The sequence below is a fragment of the Triturus cristatus genome, chromosome 5_1, assembly GCF_964204655.1.
Source record: "Triturus cristatus chromosome 5_1, aTriCri1.1, whole genome shotgun sequence".
Lineage (NCBI taxonomy): Eukaryota > Metazoa > Chordata > Amphibia > Caudata > Salamandridae > Triturus > Triturus cristatus.
Window position 1 is genome coordinate 32,430,442 of NC_140587.1, and position 20,033 is coordinate 32,450,474.

Here is a 20,033-nt window from a genome sequence, read left to right on the forward strand (position 1 = left end):
TCCTGTAATTTCGCCATTCTCCGCTCATTTGCTCTAAGAGCTCTTTCAACCTTGCCTCCTTGATACCACTTCCAAACTTTCACAAGTCCCCACAAACAAATCACACAAACCACAGCTATAATAATGGGCTTCAACACAGATCCAAGAAATCCCATTCCCAGATTTGCGAACCATGACCCCACTCTACCAAATCCCTGTCCAATCTTTGCCCACACATTCTCTTCTGTCAAATCCAAAATTTCCTTATGGATGGTGGTGATGTTATGTATGTACTTTCCCAACTCCTTACTGTTGTCTGGAATATATGTGCAGCATTCTTGAACCTTCAGTAATTTACAGACTCCGCCCTCTTTTGCTAATAACACGTCTAACGCAAGACGATTCTGCATCACCATATTCCGTATCGACAACATCTCTCCATTCACCAACAACAATGACCTCGCCGTGTTCATTGACAGTTCATCAACCACAGTCGCCAATCTCCTGATCTTCACATCATTCAAAACCATGCCCATACTAGGTATAGTCGCTCCAAATAAGTCACCTATCACTGCACCTACATTTGCAGCTCTACGCTTTCTAGACTGTTGTCTCTTCTCTAGCAATTTCAAGTCCTCTGTATGATAAATCTTCGGGAATATAATAGCCAAATAACATATGCCATACCAATTTGCAGGTAACTTCAATCAATCAATCATTGACACTTATAAAGCGCGCTACATACCCGTAGGGTCTCAAGGCGCTGGGGGGGGGGGGGGGGTGCCGCTACTGCTCGAACAGCCAGGTCTTCAGCTTCTTCCTGAAGGAGAGGTGGTCTTGGGTCAGGCGCAGGTCGGTCGGGAGGGAGTTCCAGGTCTTGGCGGCCAGGTAGGAGAAGGACCTTCCTCCTGTAGTCGCTCTTCGGATGCGGGGGACGGCGGCGAGGGCGTGGTTGGCTGATCGGAGGTGGCGTTTGGGAGCGTAGAAGTTGACTCGGCTGTTGAGGTAGCTCGGGCCATGGTCGTGTAGGGCTTTGTGTGCGTGGGTGAGGAGGCGGAAGGTGATTCTTTTGTTGACGGGGAGCCAGTGAAGGTCTTTCAGATGTCCGGAGATGTGACTGGTTCGTGGGATGTCGAGGATGAGTCTGGCTGAGGCGTTCTGGATCCGCTGGAGTCTCTTCTGGAGCTTGGCGGTGGTACCGGCGTAGAGGGCGTTGCCGTAGTCCAGTCGGCTGGTGACGAGGGCCTGGGTGACGGTCTTCCTGGTCTCGGTGGGGATCCACCAGAAGATCTTCCGTAGCATGCGTAGGATGTTGAAGCACGCCGAGGAGACGTTGTTGACTTGCCTGGTCATGGAGAGGGAGGAGTCCAGGATGACGCCCAGGTTTCGTGCATGGTCTGTCGGTTTGGGTGCGGTGCCCAGGGCGGGAGGCCACCAGGAGTCGTCCCAGGCGGAGGGTGAGGAGCCCAGGATGAGGACCTCCGTCTTGTCCGAGTTCAGTTTCAGGCGGCTGGTCGTCATCCACTCGGCTACCTCTTTCATCCCTTCGTGCAGGTTGGCTCTGGCGGCGGCGGGGTCGTTGGTCAGGGAGAGGATCAGCTGGGTGTCGTCGGCGTAGGAGATTATGCTGAGGTTGTGTTTGCGTACGATGGCCGCGAGGGGGCTCATGTAGACGTTGAAGAGGGTGGGGCTCAGAGATGATCCTTGGGGGACGCCGCAGATGACTTCGGAGGCCTCTGACTTGTACGGTGGTAGGCGGACTCTCTGTGTTCTTCCGTCGAGGAAGGTGATAATCCATTCCAGCGCCTTGTCCTGGATGCCGATGTTGCTGAGGCGCTGTACTAGGGTGCGGTGGCAGACCGTGTCGAATGCCGCGGAGAGGTCTAGGAGGATGAGGGCCGCTGTTTCTCCATTGTCCATCAGGGCTCGGATGTCATCGGTGGCGGCGATGAGGGCGGTCTCGGTGCTGTGGTTGGCTCGGAAGCCGGACTGTGAGGGGTCGAGGGATCCGTTCGTCTCGAGGAAGGCGGCCATCTGCTTGTTGACGGTCTTCTCGATGACTTTGGCTGGAAACGGGAGGAGCGAGATGGGGCGGTAATTCTTGAGTTCGGTGGGGTCCGCTGTGGGTTTCTTGAGAAGAGCGCTGAGTTCGGCGTGCTTCCAGCTCTCGGGGAAGGTGGCGGTGTCGAAGGATGTGTTGATGATGTCTCGCAGGTGGGGTGCGATGACAGCGTCGGCCTTGTTGAAGACGTGGTGAGGGCAGGGGTCGGTCGGTGATCCGGAGTGGATGGAGTTCATCGTGCGGATGGTGTCTTCGGTGCTGATCGGGGTCCAGGCGTGGAGGGTGGTGGTGGGGGGTGGTTGTTCGGTCATGGTGTGCGTTGGTTGGTTGTTGAAGCTGTTGTGTATGTTGGCGATCTTGTTGTGGAAGTATGAAGCGAGGGAGTTGCAGAGGTCTTGCGATGGGGTGATGTCGTTGTTTCCTGCGCTGGGGTTGGAAAGCTCTTTCACGATGTTGAAGAGTTCCTTGCAGTTGTGTGCGTTGTTGTCCAACCGGTCCTTGAAAGCTGTTTTCTTGGCGGCGCGGATCAGCTGGTGGTGTTTCCGGGTGGCAAGTTTGAAGGAGGTCCTGTTGTCCGGTGTCGGTTCCCTTCTCCAGACTTTCTCGAGGGCTCGGCAGTTCTTCTTGGAGCTCTTGAGTTCGTCGGTGAACCATGGGGCCTTCTTGCTGCCGGGTCTGCTGGGCGGTGTCCTCAGTGGGGCGAGTTCGTCCGCGCAGTTGTTGATCAACTTCGTGAGGTTGTCTGCGGCCTGGCTGGGGTTCGCTGAGCTGGCAGGAGGGTGCTGGCTCAGGGAGGTGGCGAGCTGGTCTGCTGTGATCTTGTTCCAGCTTCTGCGGGCGGCCTGTTTCTGGTGGTGGTGGGACGTCGTTCTCTTGAAGGTGAAGTGGACGCAGCTGTGGTCCGTCCATTGAAGCTCTGTGGCGTGGCTGAAGTTGATGTCTGTGCTGGAAGAGAAGACTGCGTCGAGAGTGTGTCTGGCGAGGTGGGTGGGGGTGGACACCAGTTGCTTGAGTCCCAGGTTGGCGAGGTTGTCGAGCAGGGTGCTGGTGTTGCGGTCGTTGTTGTTCTCCAGATGGAAGTTGAGGTCTCCCAGGAGGATGTAGTCGGCGGAGGGGAGGGCATGCGGGCTGACGAAGTCGGCGATGTCCTCGCTGAATTGCGTGCGTGGTCCAGGGGGTCGGTAGATCAGGGTGCCTCTGAGGGTGGTGTTCGGGTTGGTGTGGATCTGGAAATGCAGGTGTTCGGCGCTGGTCAGGGTGTTGTCGGTGCTGGTCGTGAGACGGATGGTGTTCCTGTGGATGATGGCGATGCCTCCTCCCATCTGGTTGGCGTTGCGGTCCCTCCGGACGATCTTGTAGCCCTCTGGGATAGCGATGGCGATGTCGGGAGCTGAAGAGGCGTTCATCCAGGTCTCCGTGAGGAAGGCAACGTCAGGGGCTGTGGCGTCTAGGAGGTTCCAGAGTTCGATGGCGTGTCTGTGGACGGAGCGGGTGTTGAGCAGGATGCACTTGAGGTGGGTGCTGCTGGTGTTCGTCTTGGCGGGTGCTGGTGTGAGGCTGGTCCGGATGCAGAAGAACTTGCAGGCGTGGCAGCTGAAAGGTCCGTGGGTACCTCGTGGAGCGGCTAGGTGGCATTCTGGGAGTCGGCCGGTGTTGAGTGCGGTGAGGGTGGCGGCGGAGTACGTCAGGCGGGTCGGTCGGGCTCTCCGGGGGCCAGGGGTCCTGGCACTGGGCGCGGTCCAGGCGCGGACGGGCGTAGACGGGCTTACCTTTGGCGCACCTTCGGCGCACAAACGGCGCGCCCGCTGCGCGAGACCGCTGCGCGTTCGCACGGTCGCCATTTAAGGCCAAGTGCGCGGGTGGGCGGAGCAGCTGGGAGGCGGGAGCGGGGAGGGTACAGAAGAAAAAGGGGCGGGGCTAATGGCGGTGGCGGGAAGCGGGAGCGGGGAGGGAGAGCGGAGGGCGGCGAGGTAGGCGGGCAAGCAGGAAGGAGACAGGCACAATGGAGGTCAAAAACACGAAGAGGAAATGGCACAGAAAAAACAGGCACATAGGCATTCTTCCCACATACATAATAGACTGTCAGAATCACTTGTACCGGACCTAGCATAAAATTCTTAACTGAGTCCTCCATGGTGAAGGTATGGGAACAGGTACTATGTCCCACTGAAACCTTCTCAGTAGCAGATTGTGGACGTCCGATACATAAGTTCCCTCTCTGCGCTTCATCTAATGCAATTGGTCCATAGCTTCCCTTAGATTTATGCAACCTCTCTTCATCAGTCTAGTCTACTGGACTATCTCCAGTATCTCGAGTCTGTGTCAGCTTTCTATATCTGTCCTCTACCTGGCCTATGAATTTCTTCTCCGTTTCGGATAACGCACATGTCAGGTTATGCCTATGAGCATGTGCTGTATCCAACTTCACAGTTGGTCTGAAATACTTCTGGAGTCTATCCTCTTTCTTATAATAGTCGTATTTATTCAAATGCTTGATAGCTGGAACTTCGTAAAATAAACTAAGCAACAAACTACAAGAGATCCCGTAAGTCAATGGGAGATGATGGTACTTGATACCCTCATCTACTGAAGCAGGCAACTGCATGCACACGTAGCAATCCTTCACATCCATCGCCTCAACATACTCGTACAACAATTTCGCATAAGCATTGAGTTTAAAATCACCTTTCGACAAATCCATGTGTAGCCTACGACTCTCCTCTAACATTAATGTTTTCTGATCTTTAATTGTGACCCCTCGCTGCCCGGGAGTGGTAGGTGTGGGTGCTCCCTGAACCTTCCCTTTCTGTCTATGGGCCACCATGTATGAGCTTATTACTACTGCAAATATAACAGCTATCACTACTCCTACCAATGTGCCTATCACTAATTTAGCCCTACGGTGTGTATTTCCAGGATTCGCCATCTTTGGAATGTTCTCAATGTTCAATACAGTCTCTGAAGATGTAAGTCTTTTTCTCATCAATGTCTCTTTGTGAACCTTTTGGCAGACCTCCCTATCTTTTCTTCGTTCTACAACGGAAGGTCCCTAATTTTATTCTTCTTCCACTCGGGCCTAGGTTATCTTCTTTTTCAACGTATTTACAACAAAGTTCAATCAGTCCGAAATAACTGCCGATCCAAACAATTCTAGAACTCCCTGCAAGATCTCGACTTTAAGAGTTGTAAGTTCTTGTGGAGCTGGCACAACTGCGAATGTCGGGAATTCCAGATTTTCCAGGATCATTCCACGAATAATACTCAGAAATGGTGAACTCGGAATGTTGATGGTCAGTATTCCTTCGATTTCCAATCCTGGAATCTTCAGCAACACTTCCACTCTTGGAAACGGAAACCCGTCGACCAGTGTCATCGACCTCAATCTCCCCGTGTTCAGTAGACCTGTCATCAGTCACCACGTAGGCCCACTCTGGTGAGGCGTACTTCTGACTTGGCACTCGGGTTCTTCTTGATCTGCTCAGTGTACCCTGATGTTGTTCTTCGTCGCTTGATTCAGCTTCTGATTCCTCCGAAACTGGGGCAAGGTCTGTTCTCGGTGCCAATCTTCGGTCTGCCCTTCTCTGTCTCGCGGGCCAAACCCTTCCAGCTTCTGTGACACCTCTGCTCCCTTCTCCGATACCCTGTGCACTGCTTTCTTCTCTTTCAGCAGAACTCGACTCAGTACTGCTCACCGCACCTCTTACTTCTTCCCCTGTTTCGGGTTCAGTGTTTCTCGCAAGTTCTCTTTCAGCTTGGTTCGGTACACCACCAGCTACTTCAGCAACCCCTACAGCTTGACTTACCCTCTCAGATGGCTCTGCCACCTCAGCTGGGTTTTCGTTCTCGAGAGGGGCTGTATCTTCCAAGGGTGCTGGAACTCTACGGGTATGAGAAGCATGCACCCAGTTCGGCAAACCTCCGCACTTTACTGCTGTGTTCGTAATCAATATCACTTGATAAGGGCCTCGCCAGCGAGCATCCAAACAACTCTTCCTCACGTGCTTTCGTACCAGGACCCAGTCGCCTGGGCACAGGTCGTGACACAGGTCACTTGCAGCTGGAGCCGTTGCTGTCTGCACCTGCTGAGACACAGAACGGACCACGTCAGCAAGCCCTTTACAGTAATCCAGGATCATATCATCAGTGATATTTATCAGAGCATTAGCAGGTATTGCTGGCAAACGCATTGCTCTTCCCATGAGAATCTCATGGGGTGACAATCCAGTTCTTCTATCTGGCACACTACGGAGGCTCATGAGGACTAATGGTAGAGCATCCGGCCACTTCAAAGAGGTCGAGGAACACACCTTCGCCATTCGAGCTTTCAGAGTCCCATTCACTTGCTCCACTATCCCTGAAGCCTCTGGTCTGTAACTACAGTGTAACCTCTGATCTACATTTAAAGCAGCACAAAGCAATTTCATAACCTCACTGTGGAAATGCGTTCCTCTGTCAGATTCCAAAGAGGTCGGGAACCCGTACCTTGGGATTAGCTCCCTCAGTAGTAACTTAGCTACAGTGAGTGTGTCACATCTGCGTGTAGGGTATGCCTCCACCCACCTGGAAAAGACACATACTATGACTAATATGTACCTCAACCCATTACACTTCGGCATCTCAATGAAATCCAGCTGCATCCTATTGAAAGGCCCACCTGACCTTCCTATATGGCTCAACGTCACAGCTGTCCTCTTTCCTACGTTCATCTGTTGACACGTAACACACCTCTGACACACAGTTTCAGCTACCGCCCGAAACTTCGGATTGTACCACGTTTGGCGAAACACACGCATCATTGCATCTCTACCAAGATGTACAGCACCATGTATCAACCTCGCCATGGGATTCAACAAACATTCTGGTAACACAGCTCGTCCATCATTCGAAACCCAAATATCCATATCTCCCTTCTCACATCCAGCTCGTATCCAACTGTCTCGTTCCTGATCAGAAACCCCTTCCTGGAGCTGTTTCAATTCTTCCCATGAATCTGCCATTGCTAACATCTGATCATATTCTACTTCCTCCTCAGTTTCCACCAAGTGTCTTTCCGTGTAATTACATCCTTGCTCTGCACAAAATCTAGCAACTTCATCGGCATAATTATTGCCCAATGAAACAAAATCATTTCCCTTCGTGTGTGCAGAACATTTAACAACAGCAATTTCATCTGGGCTCTGCAATGCCTCTAACAGTTTTCGAACATAATCACCATTTCTAATGGGTGAACCTGAAGATGTCATGAACCCTCTCTGGGACCATAGTTGTCCAAAATCATGAACCACACCAAACCCATACTGGCTGTCCGTGTAAATAGTTATACGGATCTTATCAGCTGCAAAACAGGCACGTGTTAAAGCAAATAGCTCAGCCACCTGTGCGGAGTGTACTCCTTCTAAACAAGCGGCTTCAACCACTCCAGTGATGGTACATACAGCAAACACTGCTCTCAGTCGACCAACACTGTTTCTTAAGCATGAACCGTCCACAAAGAAAATCTCATCTGAAACTGGGAGCGGTTCATCAACAATGTCAGGTCTCGGTTTTGTGCATAGTTCAGTCACATCAAGACAATCATGGTCCTCACAATCTTCAGCATCTACATTTGGAACAGGTAACAATGTAGCAGGATTTAAAACAGAACACCTCTTCAGCGTCACATTATCTGCAGCAAGGATGACTTGTTCATAACGAGTCAACCTATTATTCGTGAGGTACTGCGTTTTAGTCCTAGTCATCAACAATTCTACAGAATGTGGCACATGTACAGTAAGCGGATGACCCATCACAATGCTCTCACATCTTTCGATGCTGACACCTGTTGCCGCAACGGATCTGAGACATCCGGGCAACGCAGAAGCTACTGGATCTAAAGTAGCTGAAAAATAAGCAACTGGTCTACGGACACCTCCATGATTCTGAGTTAACACTGCTAACGCGCAACCTTCTTTTTCGCAGCAGAATAATGCAAATGCCTTGTTATAATCCGGCATTCCCAACGCAGGAGCGCTACATAAGGCTTCTCTCAGCCTCAGAAATGATTTCAAACAGTCGTCGTCCCATGGTACCGGATCACTTACGTCCTTTCGCGTCAGCCGCTGTAAAGGCTTCGCTTCAAAGGAAAAGTTTGGGATCCACTGGCGGCAATAGCCCACCATTCCCAAAAACATTCGAACTTCCCTCTGGGTCGAGGGAACTGGCATTCTCAGAATCGCATCAATGCGATCTGGAGATACTTTCCTCTTGCCTTTTTCAATTCGGTGCCCCAAATACAGTACCTCGGGCAAACAGTATTGCAGCTTGTTTGGAGACACCTTATGAACGTTTTCTCCAAGGAAATTCAACAATGCAACAGTATCAATCCTGCAGGTGTCTTCCGTTTCTGACGCAACAAGCAGGTCGTCAATGTATTGCACTAACACAGGGTTCTGTGGCAACACAAGACCTTCGAGATTTTTCTTCAGAATCTGATTAAAAATAGATGGGCTCTCTGTATACCCCTGTGGGATACGACACCATGTTAATACACGATTTTCTAGCCTAAATGCAAAAAGAAATCTGCTCTCCTCATGTAGGGGAATCGAGAAAAATGCTTGACACAAGTCTATCACTGTGAACCATTCAGCTTCACATGGGATCTGAAATAGAATCACAGATGGATTCGGTACCACTGGACAACATGGAACAACTATGTCGTTTATTTTTCGCAAATCCTGTACAATCCTGAACTTCCCACTTGGCTTCTGCAACCCCATAACAGGCGAATTACATGGACTACCCATGATTTCCACCAGTATTCCCTGCTTAATCATGGACTCGATCACAGGTTTAATTCCTGCAATTGTCTCAGGTGATAACTTATACTGGGGTGTTCTCGGGAATTCTGCATTTGGCTTAATCTGTATCTTCACTGGATCCACTCCTCTGACTAAGCCAATCTCCTCCCCACTAAGGTCCCAAACGTTGATGGACACTGAGTCCCTCAAATCAAGTGGAAGCTCCTCCACCGTTAAAGCTGGGTACGTTTCCACACAGACCCGCTGATTTGCAACCTTAAAGGTCGCATCATCGTCTCTTGTCTGTACCTCCACTCCTCTCGGGGTACAATAGATTGTGCAGTTGAGCTTGCACAGCAAGTCTCTCCCTAATAGGCAAACTGGACTAGAATCGCACACCACAAACTGATGTCGATCCCTGAAATTTCCTATCCTGATTGGAATCGGTTCTGTCAATGGGCTAACCAGCTTCTTATTTGCCACACCGAGAACCTGAATATTTTCTCCAGAAAGAGTCAATCCTGGAACTACTGCCGATCTTATAGTCGACCTGGTAGCCCTCGTATCAACCAGAAAGGTTGTAGGGTGCCTGTCAAGTTCTGCTTCCACAAAGGGTCCTCTCTGATCTACCTCTAAGATGGCCCTAAGTATGCAGTCGTCATCTTGGCTCGAACTCAATCGGGCCAGCAAATCTATCTTATTCTCCTGGCTCACTTCAAACATCGGCATCTGCAAATAAGTTCGAGCTCCCTGCTGTACGTTCTGTATTCTAGGTGGCTGGGGAACCTGCACCTGTGGAACACCGGTCCCCCCTTTTATCATTCTGGGTCTAGTCACCGTCTGTACCGGTTCCGCCCCAGGGACCTGAACTACCTCTCCCTCTGGCTGTGCCTGGTTCCAGGGGTTCAAGGGACACTCGCGTCTCCAGTGTCCGACCTGGTGACACTGATGACAGGCAGTGGTCCTTTTCAATACCGCCACATCCATGCCTGTCCTAGGATCTATTGGTCTTGGCCTCCCCTGCCCCTGAACATTCTGATTTCCTGCTTGATAATTTCCCTGTCTCCTCATCACTGGTCCTGCGTTCGGCTGTCCCTGAGCGGCTTGCATCTGTATAAGCAACAAATTATCTTTCAATTTCTTATGCTTCGATTCAATCTCATCTGTGCAGTACCTGGCGTACCGCAAAATTTCATCAACAGGCTTATTCTGCCAACAGATCAAATGCTGCTGTATCATAAGACTAACCTCCGGCTTCAAACCCAACACAAACTTAGAAACAAACTGTCCCATATCTTTAGTTTCCAGTTCATCTAAGCCACTGTACTGCTTAAAAGCCTTTAAAAGTCTCTCATAGAATTCATGTACCGTCTCCTTAGGTTCCTGCACCGTTCTGTCTATTTTCACCCAATCAACATCTTGTGGTGAAACCTTCGATTTCAACCAAGTAATCACCTTGTCGTATAACCTCATCACCGCTGGTGATGGACCATTCGTAACCGCGTTCCTATCAGGCTCATAGTCAGGCCAATCAACAGCAACCTTGCATGCGTTCCACAGATCTCCCGGAACCACAATATCAAATAAGGTATTTAGATCGATCCATAATACCTTCGAAATTTTAACAAAGCGCTCAACTTGCTTGTACCACTCTGCGGACTTCTCCTGGAGCCTGGGAAAATCATTCGTAAATGCGGCCAAATCACCCCTGCTCCAAGGTACATGCACATATCCTCCGTTCACTACCTCTCTCAAAGGGAAGGTCTTGGCCGCAGGCAACCCTCCACTCGGGGTTCCTCCTATCGCTCCCCTAGAGTTCTTTTTCTTAGACCATTTCTCTTCCCATTTGTCAAGCATCAGCCATATTCTCATGGCTAGAATCAGTTCTCTGGTATGAGACCTTAATCCAACAACCCTTTTCTCCTCCAATTCCCGCTCTGTACAATGCATCCTATGACTTCCTTGCAATGTTCTAGTCTTGGATAAATCCACCTCATATTCCTTAGCCAATCCCGCCAATCTCTCATGTGCGGCTCGTGCTTTACGAGTCACATCTTTTGCTACAAAGAGCAACTCATCTGGACCAAACGTTGTTATTCTCTCAAGAGGTAAACTTCCATATATTATCTCATCTACCTCTGCCTTGAGCCTTACTATGTCTAGCATCCCTGCCTTCAAAGCTCCTCTCAACACCTGACAACTCGCTCAATGTCTCTCATCGTATTCACATTCCGGTTCCTTCTCTCTACTCTCCTCTGGTGCTGGCATAGGAGCAGAACGACTCATAAAATCAGCTCGATCCCTCTCCGATTGAATCATATTAGGGTTCAAGTGGCTCTTTGGTGGTACCCATGACCTTAAATCTGATTTCGACTCCATCAGATTTCTCGGCCTCACTGGTCTTTGTTCCTCTTCGCCCCTAGATGAATCTGACACCGCTGCCAATGGTGTACTCCATTGTATAGGGCTCGGAGCTCGGGCCGTTGCACCCTCTACCTCACTTTCCTCACTCTCTCCTCCCGTTCGCTCAGCTGACTGTTCTGGCCTCTCCGTCTCTTCTGATTCTGGACTATAAATCGAAACAATAGGTCCGATAGTAACCGGTACCCTTAAAGCGTCCGGTAACCTCATCTCTCTCTCGATCCTCCCACTAACCACGGACGGACTCCTTGGACTCTCGGTTCCAAACGAGACCATTCCTTCTACTCGAGTCTCAGGCTGTATTGTGACCCTTCTAGTTTCTCCTCTCTCAACCGACCTATCCTCCGCCTCCTCTGGGTTATAAGGAGGTGGTCTCTCCTCCAAGATTCTTTCCAATACTCCATCATCAGAATCACTATCTTCTTCTGGTAGTGCCTTCACATGCCTTATCCCCTTCGAATCGATCAATAAGGGATATAGTTCCTCCTCCTCTATTGCCTGCCCTCTCCATCTTTTCTCCGCTGCATCCCACTTAGCATCCTGGAATGCCCTGATCGATTTTCTCACCCTTTCCTGACTTCTTCCCTTTTCTTTATCATGCGCTGCTCTAATCCACGCATGTAGTGCTTCAAACTGTGTTGGCCTCGGCAAAGGTCGTAAGGACGCCATCACAGACTTCAACTGATACAGTACCGCTAGCCTAAATGAGCCATACCTCGGGAAAGCTAGTTCCCCTTCTCCTTGTGTAATCTTATGCCAATTCTTAATCCAAATTATGGTATGCAAACCCACGTTCTTTGCCATGTAATGTGCTGGGGTATCCTCGGGAGGGGCTTCTTCTCCTTCTCGAGTAACCACATGCTTGTCACCTCTACACAACTCTCGCAACGCCCTAAACCACTTCATGATGAACAAATTCAATCTCGCGCTCTATTTACTTCTTGCTCCTAAACCCTCCAATAACAGCGCGACTCACACCAATCGGCCTATCACAGCGCGACACTCTCTGACGTCACCTTCCTTCGTTCGCAGCAGTTCCCTTTACCACACATACTTTTCACGCTTGCACTCGTCCCATTCATACACTGAAATGACCAATTAAGTCACTTCTCTGGCTGTCCGTCCACAGCCACTGACTGTCCGTCCACAGTCTCTCGAAATTGTTGACCTCGGTTGGCAACCGTCTGTCCCCGTCCGGCAGACAGATTGCCTCTGATAGGTTACTAATACTCAAGTCCGCATACAACAACCCACGACCAGCGTCAAGTTGTCACACACTCACACATTCGCTCCCCCTATCTCAGTCCAGGTGATCGATGGTACCTCACGATCTCCTTTGGGTGGTCAACAAAATCTATCTCAGGTGTCTTCTACACCACAATTCCCGGGCTGCGCGCGCTCACAGCCTGATCTCACAATCACTCAACATACACCCCAATCCGCAAGACATCACACGACAAATCAACACCGCAATCTACAACATCTCATCTTGTTCATACTCACTCCTGGAACTGCTGCTTCTTGCCGCACTGCTACTCGCCGTCAATGTTCATCATCCGCCGTCGTCTGCTGCTCACCATCTGATGATTCACCATCACTTATCGTCTCTGGGTCTCGAGGGTCAATTATCCTTATCTAATCTAATCGTCCCTCGCTATCGGAAGTAACCATCCGACTCTGCTACCAACTGCTTGGGCCCAGATTCTTGTCTACAATTATCTCAAGAAAACCCACTCGGATGGACCTTTTTACTTGCCCAATAGCGTAGAGGGAGGAAACACAATTATCAGAAAATACTGTCCGCAACTTGACATAATCAAGTACTCAAGACTTAATCTTTGTTCTCTCTGGCCTTTATTATCAACATAAAAATCTGCAGATACAGGCTCCTCAATACGAGGCACAACAAGTACATAGGCACTAACACAAATGCTACTCTACGAAGAATCCGCATACGACTAAAAATAACTACAAGCACAATCTCTAAAAGCATGAGGTAGAAAACTACCAAGCCAATGTCGATATTAGGGACACTGGACCATACCATCTCTGTCCCTACTCTATGCTAGATGTCATCCCTACTTAACAATTCCTCGAGACCCCAAAGATCGAATAAAAGGTGTCAGAGTGAAACTTCCTAAGAAGTCTTCACTTGGAGAGCTTGATCTAACGCTCCTTCTACCTTCCCGTCTATCTCTCCTTCTGCCCAACCCTCGGGGCGCTTTCCCTAATACAGAACCCCAAAATCTCAGAACACGCCCTTCGGTCCACCTCTCCAGCCGGGTCGTCTTTCAGTACTTTTCCATCGCTCTGTCCAGCTTCCATCGTCCATCAGCTTGGCCTTGAGACCCAGACACCATCCGCACTAGGAGTTACGATTGGCACATTCCAAAACACTCCCATGTCTGGCTTTAACTACATAACTCAATTCGTGAACAAAGAACTTTTCTACTAACGAAGCAACTGTCCTTGCACCTGGGGTGAGATCACGAAATGCAGAAATACTTCACATCTTTTAACTTTGCAATTTACTGCAGCCTAAAACCTCTACTAGAATAAATCCTTTCGGCCTACTGCCCTCAGCTAACATAAGAAAATAGCAGGCCTTTCTCTTTAACGATATATGTGAATTCCGGCCGCTTCTCAGTTACACAAGCACATCTAAATCAAGCTATTGACATTTTAACTCTTTCTTTCATGTATGTCTTAATCAGCCTACATGAGCGTTTTACCGCGTTACACATTTAACTTCACATTGCATTTATATAAACGAAACTCTATGCAACTCTAAATACATCCAGTGTAATTGCACATTGCTACCACTTCTATTTAAATCGATATAGGATTATACATTTCTTAGTACATTTCACACAAAATACCTGAGAATACAGTTGATTATATGTGGGTGCCAACTAACAGTAAATATGGCGCACCCCTACAATTTTCAACATTCTAAGCGCTACATCAACATTATATATACCAATTGAGTCTTAGGTGAAAAACAAACATTCACTCTGAAAATGTACCAAAGTCACACACAAAAATCACAGTAATTAGTAAGAAGAAATAGCTTTCACATTATCAGATTGTTAAGTATTCGCAGTACTGGATAGTTTAAATACGAGAGAGAGAAAAAGTGTTTGATCCAGCCTTCTAATTGATCTAGGATGTAAGTGGACAAATGTAGTTCTATACAAGGAAAGTAGATTTCGGTAGCAGTTTGATCGCAGCACACGTAGATTAAACAATCATTGGCCGCGCGGGAAACAATTATTGGCCGTGAAAGTGAAACAGATGCTTGCCGCGAATGTGAAACTGATGAAAGTGATCGCGAGGCCTGCTCCAGTATAGGGAGGCGGGGGCATGGAGGCCAGCAGAGTGACGCGATCTGTGGTGGGGGAGGGAAGGAAATTGAAGCACAGAGAGAGGCACGCAAATCGCGCGCCCATGCACATGCACTCAAGCTCTAGGCCAGCCATGGCAGTATCTGGTAGCACATTTTTTTACCCCTTACTAAAAGTCGCATGCGCTGCTCTAGGCTCGACCTAAAAATGAGGGCTTACTTATATATTTTCCAATATCTTCTATCAATCAGATAAAGTACATACACGATAATAAAAAAAGCTAAGAATAATCTACCTGTATTGTCTGATATTATTTCATTTGTCTCCTTTTTCATAAGGCCATGCATAAGTATGAAGCCACACAAAAATGTACATATAAATTTGGAAATCCAATTGGAACGTGGGCCATCACTCTCCTGTTTATGCCTGGTATTCGTAACAAACAGATTTTGTGGGTGCCAATTGGTAAACCCCCCTGAGTGTGAGGGAAATTCTGAAGTATTGAACAAGCGCTATCTCTCGCAAGAGTAGCGTCCCCAACAGGCACTCCTTACATAAATGTCAGTGAAAGTTTTCATATGTTCTTCATAAGTTTGTAGCTTATTTGTAATTCAGTTCAGTACTATTTTTTTTATGGTATTGTTGACTTGTACAATGGTTCATTCATTTCTGCCCAATGCATTTCGGGCTTAACCCTTCATCAGGGGACTTAATATCTGAAAACAAGTGATGAAATGTTTATTATGGTACAGGATTAACAATTATAATTCATATTTAACAATTATGTTTACAAATAGGTGATAACATTGGTGACATCTTTGCATGATAAAACACTTTAAGCCTCCTATGAGCTCTGGTGAAAAAATTTCATAATGATCAGTTTGCAGCGTGTCATAGTCATAGTGCTCACGATATAGTATACCAATACAGAGTGAATTGATAGCGTGTATGGTTGATAGAACCCGTAAATATCAGTGTGTTTGGCAAGTGCTAATGCTACTGATCCATTCCATTTGTGTACGTAGTGCAAAAATTAGTGACTTAATCGTGAGGGTGAATGATACCATAAGTACACGAAATACGGATTTAAGAATCCGTTCCGGCGGGAAGATGAAGCAACTTACTGGTCCATATTACGTTCCATACGCATTAATTAGTGTCTGTGAATGAAAAAGAACGATACAAGTGTGAAACGGGTGTGCTGGTCGGCCGAATTCTATTTTAACAAAAGGTGTACGTGATGAAAATCAAATAAAACCCAACTTACGATTAAACCTGTAGAAATATTGGAACCTGCAAAGGAGCATAACGTTACAAATCTATGAATTTGCTGTGTATCCAAAAGAAAAACGATTATAAGCAACTCTTGCACTTGCGCTCACCATTTGTGGTAAAATATGCTCGTACGCTGAGATCCTTTCACCTGGTTACAAACAAAATAGATGAAGCGGTGGTGTGTTGTTTAAAAAGGTGGAAGTGCGAGTCATGAGTTCATGACTGACAGTAAAAAGACTATCGAAGTCAATGATAATGCATTGGGGTGAACAGATGATGTATAAATGAAAAACATCAGCTGAATATACGGTTTGTAGAATTCTACAAGGTTAATCTTCGTGATAGATGTTTAAAACAACGGTCTTTCACAAGTAAATAAATCGCGATGTAAAAATTGAAGGTGTCAATAAAGTTTAAAAAAAAAGGAAAAAAAAATCAAAACGTATGTGGAATATCCGAGTATAGAACCGTATTTGTAAACAAAAACAAGGAAGATTAGTTTCGCTGATGGAATAAAGAAACGTAATGTAAACGAGATGTATGTTACCGTGTTATCATGTGAGGTGACCTTTATAATAAAGACAAATGTCACTACTTCTGTGCAGGTAAACAATGTCGATGAAGCAACTGTATGATACAGATCACGTATAACCGTGTTATGACTCTCCTTAATATTTGATAATCTGGACTCATGTTACTGTAATGTTTTACACAATGTCACACAAAGCATTTTGTAAACAATATCCAAAGGTCTACGTGTCATATGACTTGAGGAATTTAATGCCTTCCTGTAGTTATAGACAATCATTCTTTTTTGTAAAAATGAATTTCAGTAAAGTTTAAATAATAAATGTGGTCTTTAAACAAAAAGTTCATACGAATCATATATGTCCAATGTGTAGCAATAAGTTCGGGTCATTCAATTCTCCATACACGCTGGTGTGCGTGCATGTTTGTGATTTTCATAACGAAACCTATAGGAAACAGCGGAGTTCCAAACGTTGATTTAATCCTTTTGGATGTAGTGCATTTAGGTGGTTTATCCAAAACGTCTCCCTTCTCAATAAGTGTTGGGAATTGTCTCTGCCTTGGAGGATTGGGACATTTTCCAATATACAGAAATGGAGTTGACTGGGGTTATGGTTATGTGAATTGAAGTGGGTTACCACTGTGGATTTTGTGTTCTTTATACGTATATTGCTCTTATGTTCTATGATACGTGTTTTAATTTTCCTTTGAGTTTTTCCCACATATGCTTGTCCACATGGACATTTCAATAAATATATAAGATTGCTACTGGCACAGGCACCCGTTACCTTCAATTTAATGGAAGTTCCCTTTGTTGGGTGCAGTATTTGGTTTCCCCTAATTATGGTGTTGCAATTGCCGCAATTGTGACATGGTAATGTTCCTCGATGGCTTGTTGTTGTAATGTCTCGTTTTTCTTGTAATAATTCCTTTTAGGATCTTGTACGTGCATAAGCAAATCTTGGTTGCTGGGAAAAAATCCCTTGAAAATCATCTTCAGTTGTTAATAGTGGCTAGTGTTTCAATATGGCTTTTTTAATTTTCTGGCTTCTTGTAGAGAATTTGGAGACGAAAACCTGTCTTTGTTCAACATTTTTTTGTGTGTGTGCTAGCAATGTTTTGCGTTCCAAAATTTGGACTCGATCTTTTGCGATATTTAAGATATCATCTGAGTATCCTCTTTCTTTAATTTTTTTTATTGTTGTAGCTGTGTGTTCTGAGTAGAATTGTTCCGTTTATGTTAATCTTCGGATGCGTAACAACTGAGAGAATGATAGGTGCTTCTTCAATGAAGGCTGATGAAAACTAGTATAGTGCAAAAAATTATTCCGGTCAGTAGATTTTGTGTGTACTCTGGTGGTTATTGTTCCATTGTTATTCATCACTAGTACATCCAAGTAGGATATTTCATGCTTATTAATGGTGGATGTAAAACTGATTCTTTCATTTACATGGTTGAGTTTTTCAATTGCGACTGTAAGTTCTCTTTCTGTTCCTCTCCAGAGAATGAAAATGTCGTCAATGTACTGTTTGTACATGATGAGCTTCAGATTCCTATCAGGTTGGTTTAACAGATGGTCAAGTTCGAATCTGTGCATGAAAATGTTGGTGTAAGCTGGTGCAGCACAATTTCCCATGGACGTTCCCGAACATTGAGTAAAGAATTGTTCTTGCCATTTAAAATAACTGTGAAATAGCGTGAAATGTAGTAATTCCATCAGAAATACTTTAAGGTCTTCATCTTGATCCGTCTGTACAAGAAAAGACTCTACTGCTGATAACCCCAATTCATGGGGAATTGAAGTGTAAAGTGACTTGATGTCAATGGTATACAGAATCATTTCTCTTGTGAAGTGCGGTTTGTATTCTTCCAGGATGTTTAATAAGTTGGTGGTGTCCTTGATGTAAGTGGACATTTGTTGAACTATTGGTTGCAGGTGTTTATCAATGTATTTCCCAAATGGTTCATGTATTGAATTTATGAATTTATGGTAGAAACAATTGGTCGAAATGGTGGTGTAGTTGCATTTTTATGTATCTTGGGGATTATATATATATATATATATTCACTGAAAAAACCATAGGTTTCACACATGTTATAGTTAGTGGAAATTTTACTGATAAAAAAACCAATGAAATTCCCCCGTTATAGTTAGTGCAGGCAACTATAACTCACGCGACTGCAATCCTCTGCTGATGCTAATACTGTATTTAGACACTTATTTGCCCATGTCTTCTTCCATACATTTTTAGCTATACATATATTACAAATATTTTTTTTTCATAAAGACACATATGTCATCAGCAGAGGATTGCAGTCGCGTGAGTTATAGTTGCCTGCACTAACTATAACGGGGGAATTTCATTGGTTTTTTATCAGTAAAATTTCCACTAACTATAACATGTGTGAAACCTATGGTTTTTTCAGTGAATTTGCAAGGTTTTTTAAATGCTAATTCCTAACTATAACGTGTGTGAAACCTATGGTTTTTTCAGTGAATTAGTACGGTTTTTTAAATGCTAAGTTTTTTTCCCTTATAATAAGCCCTGTACATTTGGTGGCCTACGGCCACCAAAAGCACAGGGGGTGGGGTAAGTGTGGATAGTGTTTTTTTCCATTGCAATAAGCCCAGCACATTTGGTGGCCTTCGTCCACCAAAAGCACAGGGGGTGGGGTAAGTGTGGATAGTGTTTTTTGCCCTTAACATAAGCCCTGTACATTTGGTGGCCTTCGGCCACCAAAAGCACAGGGGGTGGGGTAAGTGTGGATAGTGTTTTTTTTTTATTTTTTTTTTACCGTACGCTTACGGTAAGCGTACGGTAAGCGTACCCCGCGAAATTGCAGAAAAAAAAATAAAACCGTTTTTGCACTTGGGGGATGTTTGGGGACTCCCTCAACATGACTATGTGGGAGGGAGTTGTCAAAACAGCCCCGTAACATGTTTTTGGCCATCATGTTTGATAAACAACACTCAGTGCGAGAGACAAAATGGCGGCCGCCGCTTCCTGGTTTCGGCCGATTCGAATGTTTACTAAGATCTAAGAGCCAATCAGAATCGCGCTCGCGCACGCCACCGTACGCTTACCGTAAGCGTACGGTAAGCGTACCGTAAGCTGGCTCAGATATATATATTGATTTAAAGGCTATTTTCTCAGAATCTACTGAACAGATTTACACCAAACCTACAAAAGGCACTTCCTTGACCTAGGGACTACCTCTCTGCCAAATTTTGAGTAATTCTGTTCAGCCGTTCGGGCTGTAGCTCGTTCTAAAGGTCCTATGGAAAAATGCATGGGAAAAACGCGTTTTGGGACCCCCCTTTTATCTCAGCCCCCGCTTGACGGATCCCCCCGAGACTTTCAGGGTAGGAGCGGAGCGTAGCGCCCCACCTATTTTGAGAAATTCGCGAGGATTCGTCAACCGGCGCCAAAGTTATTCAAAATAGAATGTTGAGGTTTTCCTATGGAAACGTGGTCCTAACTATAACTACCTACTGGCTATCGCCAGTAGGTAATATATATATATATATATATATATATATATATATATATATATATATGGAGTAGTTTCTTTTCTGTAACTCCAGTTCTGTAGTAGGGGTATCTCTGTTATAGTCATAATCTAGTGAATAGTCCCGCCCATGTGCG

At 46.2% G+C, this 20,033-nt stretch overlaps 1 protein-coding gene across 2 annotated transcripts in view; it reads left to right on the forward strand.

Annotated features, from left to right (window-relative positions):
• LOC146830013 (GTPase IMAP family member 8-like) overlaps positions 1-20,033 on the forward strand; it is a 448,734-nt gene that overhangs the window by 310,467 nt on the left and 118,234 nt on the right. Inside the window, exon 1 of one of the 2 annotated variants that reach the window (XM_085604249.1) lies at positions 17,892-17,946. The exons of the other annotated variant lie outside the window; for it this stretch is intronic. Coding sequence (XP_085460375.1) covers positions 17,892-17,946 — 55 coding nt within the window. Of the gene's footprint in view, positions 1-17,891; positions 17,947-20,033 lie in introns of those variants that run through there. 2 annotated transcript variants of the gene reach the window in all.